The sequence below is a fragment of the Chanodichthys erythropterus genome, chromosome 15, assembly GCF_024489055.1.
Source record: "Chanodichthys erythropterus isolate Z2021 chromosome 15, ASM2448905v1, whole genome shotgun sequence".
In the NCBI taxonomy this organism is placed as follows: domain Eukaryota; kingdom Metazoa; phylum Chordata; class Actinopteri; order Cypriniformes; family Xenocyprididae; genus Chanodichthys; species Chanodichthys erythropterus.
Genome location: NC_090235.1, coordinates 3,099,605 through 3,115,742, shown reverse-complemented (window position 1 = coordinate 3,115,742; position 16,138 = coordinate 3,099,605). Strand labels below are relative to the sequence as shown.

At 37.6% G+C, this 16,138-nt stretch overlaps 1 protein-coding gene across 1 annotated transcript; it reads right to left on the bottom strand.

The window, feature by feature from the left end:
- Positions 1-13,895: 13,895 nt before the first annotated feature.
- trhrb (thyrotropin-releasing hormone receptor b) lies at positions 13,896-15,807 on the bottom strand. The gene is made up of 2 exons (XM_067412110.1): positions 15,034-15,807; positions 13,896-14,321 (listed from the first exon to the last, which is right to left on the bottom strand). Exons 1-2 carry the CDS (start codon positions 15,805-15,807, stop codon positions 13,896-13,898), a joined length of 1,200 nt encoding a protein of 399 aa, XP_067268211.1.
- Between the last annotated feature and the right edge of the window lie 331 nt (positions 15,808-16,138).

Genomic DNA, 16,138 nt, shown 5'->3' with positions numbered 1-16,138 from the left:
GGTCTGAAGCGCATGGTGCAGGTGCACTTAGGGCGTGTCCAAATCCACTTTTGCTAGTTTAACGACGGGAAAAATGGTCGCCGCACCAGGCGCATGGTCCAAAAGGGTTGTACCCAGTCTCTTAATGAGTCAGGGGTGTGTTTGGTATGTAATGTACAATAAACCAATCAGAGTGTCATCTCCCATTCCCTGTAAAAGCCAGGTGCGCTTGCACCATGGCGGATTGCTATTTACATGGCGGAATGTAGACACCCTCAACCGGACGAGTCAGTTTAAATATGTGTATTGCCATGATTGGTCAAATAATTAGCTAATTTAATTCGTCATTACTGCAAATAGGTAATTCTGATATGCAATGACTATCCATTATGACATGTAGGCATTTTTATCTCTATGTACAGAATAATAATCTTTTACATTGTAATCCTTTATTTTTACTATTTGGCTGTGTGTAACAGGCATAGTGTATGCACCCGCCTATAGGCGCATATTACTATTGCGCCCTTTAAATAAAAAATTTGCTATTTAAACAACTTGGGCGCTGGACATGAAAATTATAACTGCATTGGGCTGAGACTAGCATAAACACTTGCGTCGTACCTGGCATCCCATTGCACCGGGTGTATGATAGGGCCCTAAATCACATTGTTGGCAACTTTCATTGTACACAGCAAAATCACCAGAGTTAAATCAACTCTGCTCGGAGTACATATGGTCCCTCTCTAAATAGTGTTAAAGTAACACTGAAGCAGAGTTAGATAATGGGATAATTAAGCGATTAATTAAGTGATTATTGAGCTTTGGTGATGAACAGCTGCTGTTTACAAGCAGAATCAATGAAGAAAAGAGAAACACAAGAACTACAACTGACTTCAGCCACAGTCTTAGATGAAATCACCTGAAGATTAAATATATTATATCTCTCAAGATCTCAGCAGAGGAGGATCATCTTTTCTTCAGTTATTCTGCTTGTTAACAGCAGGTGTTCATCACTACTGCTCATTCATCACCTAATTATCTCATTAACTTTAACTCTGCTTCAGTGTTACTTCAACACTATTTAGAGAGGGCCCATATGTATTCCGGGCAGAGTTGATTTAACTCTGGTGATTTTGCTGTGTAGCTACACTTTGGCTAGGTAAAAAAAAAAAAAAAGTGTATTAAATGTATTAAAAACATAAGTATATTTTGGGCATTTGGAAATCAATTTAGCTAATTCTTGCTGCACATCTTGCAGTCTTTACAGATATATATTTACAAATGTATTTAGTATAATTTGCCACACATTTATGCTGCTGCTGGCATGAGAGAATGTAACATGCACATAAATACAGGGAACAGGATACAAGCTGCTGTTTGGTAAGCAGGGAGAACCCCTAGCAGTTCTAGGCAGGTGGTGCTGAGGAATATACATTTCTAGTAAAATTTTCATGGCAAGCTTAACTCTGTTGAGCCAGTTCAGGACAGAAATGAATAGGTCACCTAAATAGAACAACAAAGATCCATTGAACACTTAATTCCCTTTTTGGATTTTTTTTATGTAAAAAAGATAAAAACCTGTCTGAGGCTGTATGCAAAAATGACCCGGATCAAATTTTTATATAAGCTTGATTCTCAATACTGTGTGTCCTTGCCTGATCGACTGTTTGTTTGTTTGTTTGTTTGTTTGTTTGTTTGTTTTGTGATATGAGTCATGAGTCAATTGTTTGTCCTGAACAGGTAAACTGGCCACTGTTATTTAGAAAAATCCTTCAGGTCCCGCAAATTACTTGCTTTTCCAGCATCTTTTGCATATTTGAACCCATTTCCAGCATTGACTGTATGATTTTGAGATCCATCTTTTCACTTTAAGGACAATTGAGGGACTCATACACAACAAAAGGTGAAAATGTTCACTGATGCTCCAGAAGGCAACACGATGCATTAAGAGCCAGGGGCATACATACACACATATACATACATTTACACATATATTTATATACACTCAGTTATGTGCAAAGTTATGTTTGAATGGAATCTTTAGAGATAGGATCTGTCTTCTCAAGTGGCATTTTTATGGTACCCATGAACCTCATGAGATAGATGTGTGACAAAAGACATTTTAAAAGAACAGAGCCTTATTCTATTTACCATCTTTCTGTTCTTATATTATTTTAATTTAGAAACTCCTTTTCATGAAAAAAAAACAACAAAAACAACTATGGTCATTTTGAAGCTGTATGACATCACAAGAAAACAGAAAAGCAGCCACTATATGCCCACAGAACAGGGAATATGATTCCTTAATGGATAAACTATTCTCAAGGACCTGTTCTGGAGGTCGGTATCTTACCAAAAAGCATCTGCGTTCTGCACACCGTGAATGGTGTAGACTGAATTTATTAACATCAAAGGCAGCAAGCGCGCTTTTCTCTAGTGTTGATATATTTATACATCCTGCAATGCCGCATCAGCTTGCGCACCCGTGTTTTCCTGCTTTGAATTCGGCACCTGTAGCATTCGCTTTGAATGCGCACCTCTCTTCATTTATTATTACTGAACAATCCTAAAGGATTAAACTCTTGTCTGGGGAGTCGCATGAGGTGGAGTGTCTCATGTGGAAGGTATGCTAGTATTCTAGAACAACAACAACAACAAGGTTATAAAGAGAAATACAGATAAGCCATATAACTTCAAGCTTCTATATCAATTATCTGTTAAACTCTGCAAGTGTCCAAACAGAGCCTAAGGGCCAGTCAATAAGATACTCTGGATTGCATTATGGGGACTTCTGGGATGCATTAGCTTACCCTTGGGCGCAAACATGCTCTTTTGCAAGGCATTTCTGTGTTTATTGTTTTCACAGAAAGACAGGTGATTTGGATGTGGAATGGCTGCTTGGCTTTAAGTGTGATGTTTCAAAGGGAGATATTGGAGATGTTAATAAAATAATAACCTCGGTAGTTGTTTAACTTTATGGCGCTGTCAACTTCAAGGACTCGCTGTAAACGCCAGAGCAGCAGTAAAGACTTTGGAATATTATTAAAAGCCATATTTCACTCGCATTTGTGTGACAAAACAACATTGTAATAACAATTACTGGATAAACATATAGAGTACAGTACAATTTTAATTGGATTTTTGTCAAAGTACTGAGTGCATTGTGTAAATATTAGCAGGAATGCCCACTTGAGTAGCAATTTTACAAGTGGCAAAATTTAAATCTTATGTGTATTGAGATCTTTTGTTTGAGCGAGTAATGTTTATATCAAGCAATTCTTGTTGTGGAAATTTGTGAGAGTTTTTAGGGCAGCTTTTTGGTTTAAGCAGACTGTGCTTGTCTTATTTATGACCAATTTACTCAAATCATATACAAGAATCTTCTAGTCCAGCAGACCTTTGAGATATTTGGTGGTTTAGCCCATAAAATAAACAATCTTATTTTGTACTTTTGGCTGTGGTTGAAAATGAGCTGATTAGCTCTGGGTTATAAAACTGCATGTCCTGATAAACTGTTATTTTAGATGTGAGATGCTTCAGGAAAGAGCGAGAAAAACTGTGAACTGATGAGAAAGATGAAAAGGGAGAAGCAGGGATAAATGAGGTATGAAAAGGAGCCATAATGGATGTATTAATCTCAAGAACAACTTATTTTCCAGCCTATTAATTACAGACTGAATATTCTGTGTAATAAAATAAGCTCTTGTTCTGTGTTAAAAAAAAAAGAGAGACTGCAACTTTATCACAGGTTTTATAGATGACACCAAAACCAAGTTAGTATAATTACAGTCCTTTTTTCCTGCAGTAGATCATGTCCATCTTTTGTGAATAATTACGTCTGGGGAGAAAGCGTGGACAGAGGAACAATAACATTGAACAAAACTGTGGGCTTTGGATAGTGTTCTCTGTATGATGAATTGATTTTGTGTTTTAATAGCATCATGCTGGATATAGTCTGAAACATGAAATATGTTCAATTTGAGATTCAGCATTCTTGGGGATTATATTTTGCTTAAAGGAAAAGAAGCCTGTTTTAGGCCTATTTGCTTAACATAATAATTAATAATGTATATGTAATGATTATTTCAATATGTATGTAGTCATGTGAAAAAAAGTTAGGACACCGTATTGGATTTTCAATGGTTTTCCATATCAGGACATAATGAAAAATCATCTGGTCCTTGGCAGGTCCTAAAATTTGGAAAATAAAATCTCAGATGAACAACAACACATGGCATATTACACCATGTCATTATTTATTGAACAAAAACAGGCCAAAATGGAAAAGCCATGGATGACAAACTAAGGACACCCCTATTGTTAACATAGGAATTAAGAGGTTAAGTAATGGTCAGGCACTGCTAATCAAATGCCTTTGATAAATTGATCATCAGCAAGTGTGATCACCTCTATAAAAGCTGAAGTTTTGGCATTTTGCTGGTCTGGAGCATTCAGGTGTGTGTTAACACAATGCCAAGGAGGAAAGACATCAGCAATGATCTTAAAGAAGCAAGTGTTGCTGCCATCAATCTAGGAAGGATTATACAGCCATTTCCAAAAAATTTGAAGTCCATCATTCTACAGTGAGGAAGATTATTCACAAGTGGAAGACATTCAAGACGGTTTCCAATCTTCCCAGGAGTGGATGTCCCAGCAAATTCACCCCAAGGTCAGACCGTGTAATTCTTCAAGAAATTGCAGACAACTCAAGAACTACCTTAGACTCTACAGGCCTCAGTTAACATGTTAAAGGGCACCTATTATGCCCCTTTTTTACAAGATGTAATATTGGTCTTGGGTGTCCCCAGAATGTATTTGTGAAGTTTCAGCACAAAATACCCCACAGTTAATTTATTATAACCATTTGAAAATGTCATTTTTGGGGCCTGTTTTAAAAAGAGCTGTTTTGGTGTGTACCACCTTAAATATAAATGAGCTGCATATCCCCGCCCTGCCTTTGGATGAGGGCGTAACTTGCATACCTATGGCAAAAAACAGTCGGTAGAAGCAGAATGGCTGAGAGTGAGAGACCCGCTGTTTTGTATGGCATTCAGCCGTACATGTTTGAACCGGAATCAGACCCAGATGATGAAGAGACTCCGGCAGAAGAAACACAATTGAGAATGGAGCAGGACGTCTCTGAATGGTTATTTGATACATTTATGTACTTATAGAGTTTTAATCGCGTCCCCTTTGCAATTATGGATGTGCAACACACACACACACTGTGATAACGTTCGCGCATTTTTTTGAAACTACAAACACAAATACTGTGATAACGTTTGCTAAGTACGTTAGATACACACTATACAAACAAGGTTTAAATTATATACACAAACGTTCTACGACGACGACAACAACTTTAGACGCATTGTTATTGAATTGGCTGACATCGACTGAAATGACTATTTGCTCAAAAAACATTAAATACAACTTACTTCTTCTGGAGGTGACGTTGGATCGCGAACAGTAGGCAACGATCCACACTTGAGTATTAACTTTGAAGCAAGACCTGCTTTGAATTGACCCTCGTTCTCAAAACAGTCAGTCAAAAAATTATTCGCGCAAACATAAATGTATTTTGGAATTTTGAGTGGCGCCTTTCCTTCGTAAATAAAATCCATCCACTGCGTTTTCAGTGGCTCTGATGTAGGAAGTAAGTGAAAACTACTATGTTCATTATTACATCCCACAACAGAACACTTATGTTTCGTAGGAGACATTACCGGCTGTCGTTGAAACAATGGAGGATGGTTGACAGATCACCGACGGCGGGGTCTATGCCAAAACCAGATTGTCAATCAAACCACGTGGGTGGGGCTTAGCGCAATTCTACGTCACAGTGAGAGCAATCTTAGAATAGGGCGTTCTGAGACAGTGCTTATGAATTATTGAGATTGTAAAAAAACCACTGGGTGGATTTTTTTCATTCTAGGGTGGTTTTGCTCACACACTGCCAACACACATTTATGGTCAAACACCATGTAAAAGTGAATTTTGCATAATAGGTGCCCTTTAAATGATAAAGTTCAAGACGGTACAATTAGAAAAAGACAGGACAAGTATGGCATGTTTGGAAGGGTTGCCAGGAAAAAGCTTTGTCTCTTTAAAAAGAACATGGCAGCAAGACTTAGATTTGCAAAGTTGCATCTGAACAATGTTCTTTTGACAGACAAGACCAAAGTGGAGATGTTTGGCCATAATGCACAGCACCAAGTTTTGTTGAACATGCTGGTGGAGGGGTGATTTTGGGCTTGTTTTTGCAGCCACAAGACCTGGGCATCTCACAATCAATGAGTTGACAATGAACTCCTCTGTATACCAAAGTATTCTAGCATCAAATGTAAGGCCCTCTGTCCGATAGCTCAAAATTGGGTCATGCAACAGGACAATGATCTAAAGATTGCCATCAAATCTACACCAGAATGGCTGAAAAAGAAAAGAATAAAGGTGTTGCAATGGCCCAGTCAAGTTCACACAAGCCTCAATAAACTGGAGCAATGTTGTAAAGAAGAGTCAGCCAAAAGTCCTCCAGATTGATGTGAGAGTCATACACAAAATGATTACTTCAAGTTATTGCTGCTAAAAAAGGACCTATAAGCGATTAAATCATAGGGTGTCATTAGTTTGTCACCCATGGCTTTTCCATCTTGGCTATATTTTTGTTAAAAAAAATAATGATATGGTGTAATATGTCATGTGTTCTTGTTCATCTGAGGTTTTATTTCCAAATTTTAAGACCTGCCAAGGACCAGGTGATTTTTTATTATGTCATGATACGGAAAACCATGGAATTGATAGATTGTAGATAAAATAGATTGTAGCACGGTGATAATCATATCAAACTGAACGTTTTAAATTACAGCTTTCTCAACAAGCCTGAAAGCTGTTATAGAGACTATAGTGAGCAATTTGTACAATTGCTGGTTGTAATTTTATTTTTAGAGTGACTCTTTAATGAGTGTAATTTTCAGTATATTTTGAGGCTCATATATGCTGTATTGAAGTGTGTGTAGATTTATTTTGTGTTTGAGTTTACCTTAGTATAACCTACCCACAGCATGAAGCTGTTTTTAGTTATATATTACAATCCTTTTTCTGTTGTGTCATGTCACAAATGGGAAATTAAAGTGGACAGATGACGTCAGAGTTGGTCATCATTATGGGACCCTACTTTTTGCACGATGCTGAGAGTGACCATGCTGCTCAGTATAATCTCTCCTCTTCATGCTGTTCTGAAGACTAAAGCTGTGCTGCAGGGATCTATCATGTCACATGTAACTGATGGACAAAAAGCTCTAATTTCAGTACAGGGGGAGATGGAGCAACTTATAGAGAAAGAAATAAAAGAACATATGATCAAAGATGGCTGTGAAAATAAATTTGTATTGTTTGTCCTTTTGATCTTTTATTCAAAAAATTTGCAAACATCGAATCTTTCATTTAAAGTAAACCAATTGAAAGTGAGGGGAAAATCACATTATGAAATAGCTAAAGCATCAAAACATTCTCATTTCCACCATCAGTGCAATAATTAAGAAGTTCCAATCAACAGGAAATGTTACGAATCTGCTTGGAAGAGGATGTGTCTATATTTTCTTAATGCACGGTGAGGAGGATAGTTCGATAGTTCATGGCCAAAGACTCTCCAAGGATCACAGCTGGAGAATTGCAGAAATTACTCGAGTCTTGGGGTCAGAAAGCCTGTAAAAAAAAAAAAAAAAACAGCACCTACATCACCACATGTTGTTTGGGAGGCTTTCAGGAAAAATCCTCTGCTCTCGTCCAAAAACTAACTCCAGTATATTCAGTTGTCAGACACTACTTGAACTTCAAACGGGACTTGGCTCTATGGTCAGATGAAACTAAAAAAAAAAAGAGCTTTTTGGCAGCAAACCCACCAGATGGGTCTGGTGCACACGGATAAAAAGTACCCCATGTGTACAATAAAATATACTGCTGGATCTTTAATGTTGTGGGCCTATTTTTCCCCTGGAGGTCCTGGACATCTTGTTCAGATACATGGCATCATGGATTCTATTAAATACCAACAGATAAAAAAATCAAAACTTGACAGCCTCTGCTAGAGATCTTACAATGGGACGTGGCTGGATCTTCCATCAGGACAGTGATCCGAAATCAACACAATGGGTCACTGAGCACTGAAGGTTCTGCCATGGCCATTCCAGTCCCCTGACCTGAACCATATAGAAAACTGAAGATGACAGTGTATCAACATGGACCTGAATTTGAAGGATCTGGAGAGATTCTATATATTATATTATATATATAGAGGATCTCTTGTCAGGTGTTGTCCAAACTCATCAGGCGTTATAGGAGAAAGTCAAAGCTGTTATCTTGGCAAAAGGAGGTTGCAAAAAGTATTGAATAAAAGGGTGCCATTAATTGTGGACAATGTGTTTTGGAGAAAAACATTTATTTAACAAAGAGATTTTCCCCCCAGTTTCAATTATTTTACATCAATGATTTTTATTTATTTTTTTTTAATAAATGTGATGTTATTTCCATTAAGAGGTGCATCAGATTTTGGTCAAGATCTTGACAATGCAAAAGTCGATCACTCTGTAAAGTCTACTCCAGCACATCCCAAAAGACGTTCAATGAATTTAAGGTCTGGACTCAGGGGTGCCAATTCATTTGTGAAAATAATTCTTCATGCTCCCTCCCAACCATTTTTTCACAATTTGAACCTGATGAATCTTGATATTGTCTTCCTGGAATATGGCCATGATTTGTCTTCCTAAATGGTTTGAGAAAAAATTAAAAGCTACACACTCCATCAATTAGGATTAGAATAACTGTTGAGTTGCTAGAATAGCTGCTAGAAACATAATGAAAACTCCAATAATGATCCTTTTTTCTTTTTTTTGGGGGGGGTCTGGGCAGTGTATATATTACTGTTTTTGCCGTATTTTGGATCATTGACGTTATATTATTAAGTAACTTCTAAGTAACTTTAATATTTTTGGACTTTTCCATTTTTTCCGTTTTATTTTCATTCTGACTGAAGACAGTATGACAGTTTAACTTCAGGCCTTTTCAATTTTTCCAATATTTTGGATTTATTTGGGTACATTGATTTTGAGTGGCTAAACTTCAGAGAAATTGATGTAGAATTTATTCTTTGAAGATCTTTTGATGTTGTTTTGCTGGATTAAATGCATGTCAGTGTTTGCAATAGATATTTCAATTTTAATTACCACTGGGTTTCTGTTTAGGTAGAGTCTAGACATCAAATGATCAATATGCATGATATTTGGTGGCTGTGTTGTAGTCATGGTTACATAATCACCATAATGCTGTGTAATGATGGTAATTTTGGTCAGATTTTATTCAGTGGAGTTGTATAATCTGACAATGAATTTACTTCAACTTCATACTGAGTCTGTGAGGTAATTTGACGTTTAATTGATGATAGGGCCATTATTTTTTGTACAAGAAGAACCAGATTTTAAAATCATCTTGAATTATGTGACAGGCAACATAATATGGATGATATTTTTCAAAGAGGAAGAAGAAAAGGTAAAAGCAGAGGTAATTAGAGGGACAAACAGAAAGTGTATCCTTGCATGAGATAAAATAGCAATGTTTAGAAGAGCTACAGTAGAATAACAAAATCTATTATTCTGAAATATTTTACAAAAAAAATTAAGTGTAGGTTAGTCTAAGAATTCAATATTTAAGATCATTACTTTTTTTTTTTTTTTCATATCATATTTGAATGGTTAATTCACCCGAAAATAAACATTTTGTCATCATTTACTCACCCTCATGTCGTTCCAAACCTGTATGGCTTTCTTTCTCTTCAAAACACAAAATAAGATATTTTGAAGAACAATAGCTTCAGATTTGAGACCATGAGTATATGATGAAAGACTTTTCAATTTTGGTTAAATTATCCCTTTTTCTTTTTTTTTTTTTCAGATTGACTTGACCAAAACAAAGAAAGAAAACCCTACTCAGGCGTATATTGCTGACAGTGCCCTTCTTTCAATCTGTCTGCCTTTGAGTACATGAACATCTCTAGGGTGTTCACTAAAATGTAATTTGATAATGCACTTGCTGTGTTGTTCCTAGGTTCAAGGTGACTTTGCACATAATGGATTGTATTTAATATTTTATATGTGTTCTTCTGCTGAGCTTGCCAGTGTAGCCCCTTCCTCCGAACCCGGGCCCGTCCGCATGGGAGCCAAGCAATCTAACAAGGAGGCTCAAGACCGCAGTCTCTAGTGTGAGTTGCTAGAGTGCCTCATGAGAGAGGGGGAGTGAGGTATACATGCACAGCTCTTACCGACCTACGTCTGTTACACTAAACCTCACTCCCATCCGGGTCACGGCACCACTATAGTCCTTCCAGTTCGAAATGCCCGCTCTAAGCGGGACTAGAACCCAAGTCTGCCAGCATGGGAGTCGGGCGCTCTAACAAGGAGGCTAAAGACTGGGGCTGGGGGATATATCGCATGTGATTGTCACGTGCATTTTGTCAGTAAAGTTGGTTCCCTGATTACCGCTAAATCGCCATCACCTGCTTTCAAATGGAGCGGCATTTAATAGACAGAGCCGTAGTTCACTGACAAGCCATTCATATCGCAGATGAATCACCTTCGAAAAATGAACACGATATTGCGTGGCTTGTCAGTGAACTACGGCTCTGTCTATTAAATGCCGCTCCATTTGAAAGCAGGTGATGGCGATTTAGCATTAATCAGGGAACCGGCTTTACTGACAAAATGCACGTGACAATCACATGTTATATACCCCAGCCCTAGTTTACACACACAACTCTTAAGCCGAGTTCAGACTGCACGATTTTCAAAGTAGTCGGGTCACTGTTTTTTTCACACTGCATGACTATCTTGGCCAGCATTCAGTCGCTGCTGTGTTCAAACTGCACGATGATGACTTTACAATAGGAAGAATCGCCGACAACTCTGTCTGGCACGCAAACTACGTTTCACAACCAAACACACGCGAGATGTGACAAGGAAACAACGCGAAAATTTTTATTAAAAATGGTAGCCTGCAAGAAGCTTGCAGTATGAATTGCCTGTGCGCTGATTTGCAGCGAAAACAAGAAAAAGAAAAGAAGAATATGGAGGAGGAAATGGTTGGGGAGATGCGAGGAACAAGGATTGCTGATATTGTGGTCTATAACTCCTCCCCGAACTCCCTGCTGCTCTGTATCTTGCTCTCTCATTGGCTGTCGGTCATCGCCGATGTAGTTTTCAGTCAGAACGCTTTTCACACAGCAGGATTTTGAATCGCTGACAGGTCCAGATTTTAGCATGCCAAATATCTCACGGGCGTCGGTGATTTGTTGGTGATTCTCTGAGATCGCGTCTTTGTTCATTCACACTGCGTGATTGTCACTCACATGTACGAGCACCGTTTTGCCTGTGATTTCAGGCATTTGTCGGCGATATTTCAAAACCTGTCGGCGAGCCAAAATCAGGGCTAAAATCATGCAGTCTGAACTCGGCTTTACCGGCCTACGTCCGTTGCGCTCACCCCTCTAAACCTCATTCCCATCTGGGTAACGGCACCAATGTAACCCCTCCTTTTCGAACCACCCGCTCTAAGCAGGACTCGAACCCGGGTCTGCCGGGTCTGCTCTATCAAGGAGGCTAAAGACCACAGTCTCTAGCATCAGTTGCTAGAGCGCCTCTTGAGAGAGGGGGAGTGAGGTTTACATGCACAGCTCTTACCGGCCTACGTCCGTTACACCAGTATGCTAACATTGTGGTCACTCTTTAAAATATACTTTTGTCCTTCCATTCATTTCCCACAATGATTGATTGATTTTAGCTGAGAATTTTGCATAAATGTTTGCTAGACTGCAGTGGTTTTTGAATTTGAACTTCTGAAAAAAAAAAGTGCTATATGCAGAGAATAGTTTAAACCAATTAGACATCGGTACAACAATATGCAGAGCATGATTCAGTACTGTTCATGTAAATCAGTAGAAAGGATTTTCAGAAATCACCACTATCATGAAACAATCCATTAATGATTTAAACTGAATAATGAGTCTTTCGTGAGCCAGCAAGATTATTTTATTCAGAAAGAGACTTTAAAATAGACATTTTAGATATAATTTTGTGTTTTTTTAAAACCCTGAATGATAACACAAATGCAAAATAGCAAATACACATAGGCTATAGTTTTAATATGGATACTAACATGTTTGAATGATTCAGCAATAGTACACACTCAAGTATATCAAGATACCAAAGTATATAATTTACCAAACTAAGAGAACAATTACAGCACAACATAACACTTTATACATTTTTAAAATTACACCTAGTGTGTAGAGACAAGATTCAAACCCATGTGTGTAACTGTAACATATCATAAATCTGCCTTTTATGAGACTTTGAAAAAATAAATCCTCTGCATCTGAAACTAGATTATATTTTACTATTTTTCTGCAAACATCTGTTTAAACTGAACAAGCCCATTCACTAAAATATCACTAGAATAGCCTATTCATTAACACTGGACTGCAAACTTGACTAACCATTGAAACAGACATAAAAAGACTATTTTCCACATGAACACCACCAAGATATTATATTAAAAACCTAAAACACAACATATTAATTTAAAGTAATTGAACACACAGTCAATTGTTATAAAGAAAATACGCAACTTTTGTTGAGAAACCATATACAAACCCATGTGATGAGATTTATCTCATCAGCTCACACATACAATCATATGCTGTCTACCCATTTATGATACAAGAGAGTGAATTAAAAAAGGTGAAATATTCATTCATCAGATGTAATTTTCATACATACATTCATTTATTTAGTAATCTAAATCAGTTATAGTCAAAAGAGTCTTTTATTATATTTAAAGATATTACATTTGATGTTAAATGTTTTACTTTGTTCCATCTTAGTTTAATATGAAGAGTAAAGTCACTAAATATAAGCAAGGTTTTCATAGGTTCAAAAGTTGCTTTTTACCATTTCTCTGTAAGTTTGAGCTATTGGACACTGGCCCAACCAATAGTGTGAGTTTGGGGCGGGACTATGTGTATTAAGTGACCAATGGCAATCAAGGGGAGTGTTTGGGAAACGTGCGAAAAACAATAATTATTTTTGCATTTCCATTTGGTTTATTACAATTCAGCGTTGAGAATGCCCAACTAAAAATATTTTACATAAATAAATAGATATAACCATGTCTCCTTTATCTTTTTATTCATGCATTCCTTCATTCATTCATCCGAATTTTGCTTATTTACAATAAACTTACATAAAAGGCGCACATACAACTTGAGTCTAAATATATTTCAGTGTGACATTATGTCAGATGGCCAATCAAATTAACCAAAAAAATTTGCTATACTTCCATTTTAAGTTTAGATCGAAAAAAAAATATATATATATATATTATAAATAGATATTTATATACAGTGGGGTGTAAACTAAGTTAACTCTCATTGAACATTCTTGAAACAACTGCAACTGCAGAATAAAGCAGTTTCAGCATTTTTTTCCCCTGGGGTCTGCAGGGGAAGAAAAGGCCACTCATTAATCACAATGGCAACCCCCAAAGATGTGTTCAGATCAATAATATATATTCAGTTTACCCTGCATCACATATGCAATACACTGCAAATTTAGTTAAGAATAATGACTTTAGCAAATAATACAACCATGCAACTAATCTAACAGTGGTTTAATTTCAGCTGAACAGTTTCCAGGGAACTGTTTGGCAAGTGTATGGGAAGGGAAGATAAATGTGACTGTGCTGAGCATGACTTTTTTTAAATAACGATAAAGAGAAACTTTGTATGTGCTGTCCCTGCAGTTCAATCTGTAGTGTTATGGCAGATCGCTAGTACTCAGTGATTTATGGTGTGTGTAGCTGTTGTGAGTTTATCAGGCCTGACTGAAAGTCTCCTTGCTAAAGTCGCAGTTCTCCGGATACAGAAGCTTTTTATCAGGAAACAGCTCATCTGTTGGTGTCAAATCGTCTATCTCGGTTGAAAAATGCCCTGTGCTTTCCACCGTTGACGTTTCCTTGGCAACACTGTAGGTTAGTGCCACACTATAGGCTGCCTTATTCACCAGAGCGGTGCGCCCGCAGCGGCAGAGCCTTCTGAAGGCAGCACGGAACTTTTGAGACATAGCGTTGTAGATAAGAGGGTTAACGGCACTGTTGAGGTAGACACATGTGCGGCAGAACAGCAGAAACCAGGTGTCCAGGTAGGCCTCTTGCAGGAAAGAATTAACCACCACCAGAGTGCGATACGGCATCCAAAGAACAGCAAACAGAACAACCACCACTGCCAGCATTTTTGTAACCTTTAATGAAGAAATCACAATAACCATGTTATGAAATGTATTGCAATTCAGTAATACATAATGTTTGTTGTGACATCTATCTATCTGTTTGTCCGTCTATCTATCTACCTGTCTGTCTGTCTGTCTGTCTATATAGATAGACAGACAGACAGACAGATAGATAGATAGATAGATAGATAGATAGATAGATAGATAGATAGATAGATAGATAGATAGATAGATAGAAGTCTATTTATTTGTATGGATGGATGTTCTGTACACTATCATTTTATCTAACCAGAAAACAGACATAAAATGTCTTGCATAACAAATTCTAATAACTATTTATTTAAATTCATTAATTCATTAAATGCACTGTAAATAATTATTTTCATGATTTGTTATCACAACATTTTTTTCTTTTGTCCAATCAACTTAAATAATTAATCTGGTTCAGATAACATAATATTTTGAGTTTCTGTTGATTAAAACAATCGCCTTCATTGTATTAACTCAAATGTTATATTTCAATGAACTCAAAATTTTAAGGCAACCAGGTAACGATTCTTTTTTACAGTGTGAAGAACAATACAAATGTGTGTTAGTAGCTACTGCACCTGAAACAACTTTTGTGTTGCTCTATGATTTGTATGACACACTATATGATACATATGGAGCATATTTTGTGGTTTCCAAATGTTAACGTTTTAAAACTTGAAGAAAATCCTCTCACCTGTCTTCTGGATGCTGCGGTTGTACTGGAGCAGCGGCTGGAATTCTTCATTTTGTTCTTTTTGGCTTTGGAGAAGTTGTCATGCCCGTTGTTGTCTTCCTTGTGGTCCGACGGAAGAGGATTAAGAAACAAGATTCTTGCGATGAGGCCGTATAGGACAGTGGCAAGAGTGAGTGGCAGAACAAAAAAGATGCCAAAATCGACAAAATATATGGGTAGGTAAAGGTTTCTGGACACTTTGTAAGCGCACGTTATTATAGTCACATCCTTGTAGAGAACCTGTTGGATATCGGACAGGTAAAACCACATTACGCAGTAAAGAGACGTAAAAACCCAAACTCCAAAAATGATCTTCTTCGCGCGCGAGAGCGTGCATAAAAACTGCGCTTTGATTGGGTGACATATAGCGATGTATCGCTCTATAGTGAAGGCTGTTATGGAGCACGAGGATGCGTTGATTCCTAGATATTGGAAGTATGTGATGCACAGGCACCCCGCGTGCCCAAAAATCCACGAACCGAACAAACTGTCCGCTATGCTTGGCAGACCGGCTGCGATCAACACCATCAGGTCTGCGACAGCCAAACTAACCAGATAGCCATTGGTCGGGGTGCGCATATGTTTGGTGGTGAGGACCACCAGAATGACCATCACGTTTCCAACTATCCCGAAAGCGCATATGAGGAAAACTATGAGGACGCTGATCACTTTGTATTCGACACTGCGGTCAGTCCAAGTTTCCAGTGTATCGTTGAATACTGTGAAGTTCTCCATTCTCAAAAAAATCTCCCAGATCAGATTAAAATGAATTTTAATTCCGTTGAGTTGGCATAATGCGGTTCATCCCTCTTAGAACTTTGCTTGCTTGATTTGTCGGTTCCGTTTTTGATTATTTTTTGTTCATCCGATAAGAAAAAAAAACAAAACAAAAAAATAGCGTAAGTCACTTTTTTTTTTTTTATTCTCCTCTAAATGTAGTGGAATAGACTAAAAACAGATGTGCTCTCTACTGTTGCAGTAGATCAGATGATGGATCTTCTGTGCCTGGTGCTGAATTTACTAGTCTCGTCTTTGGCTGCGTGATCAGAAAAAGGGGCGTTTTACG

Coding starts and splice junctions, on each gene's coding strand:
- trhrb (XM_067412110.1), bottom strand. CDS start 15,807: ATGGAGAACTTCACAGTATTCAACGATACACTGGAAACTTGGACTGAC. Junction 14,322..15,033: donor CCGCAGCATCCAGAAGACAG/GTGAGAGGATTT, acceptor TCTTCATTAAAG/GTTACAAAAATGCTGGCAGT.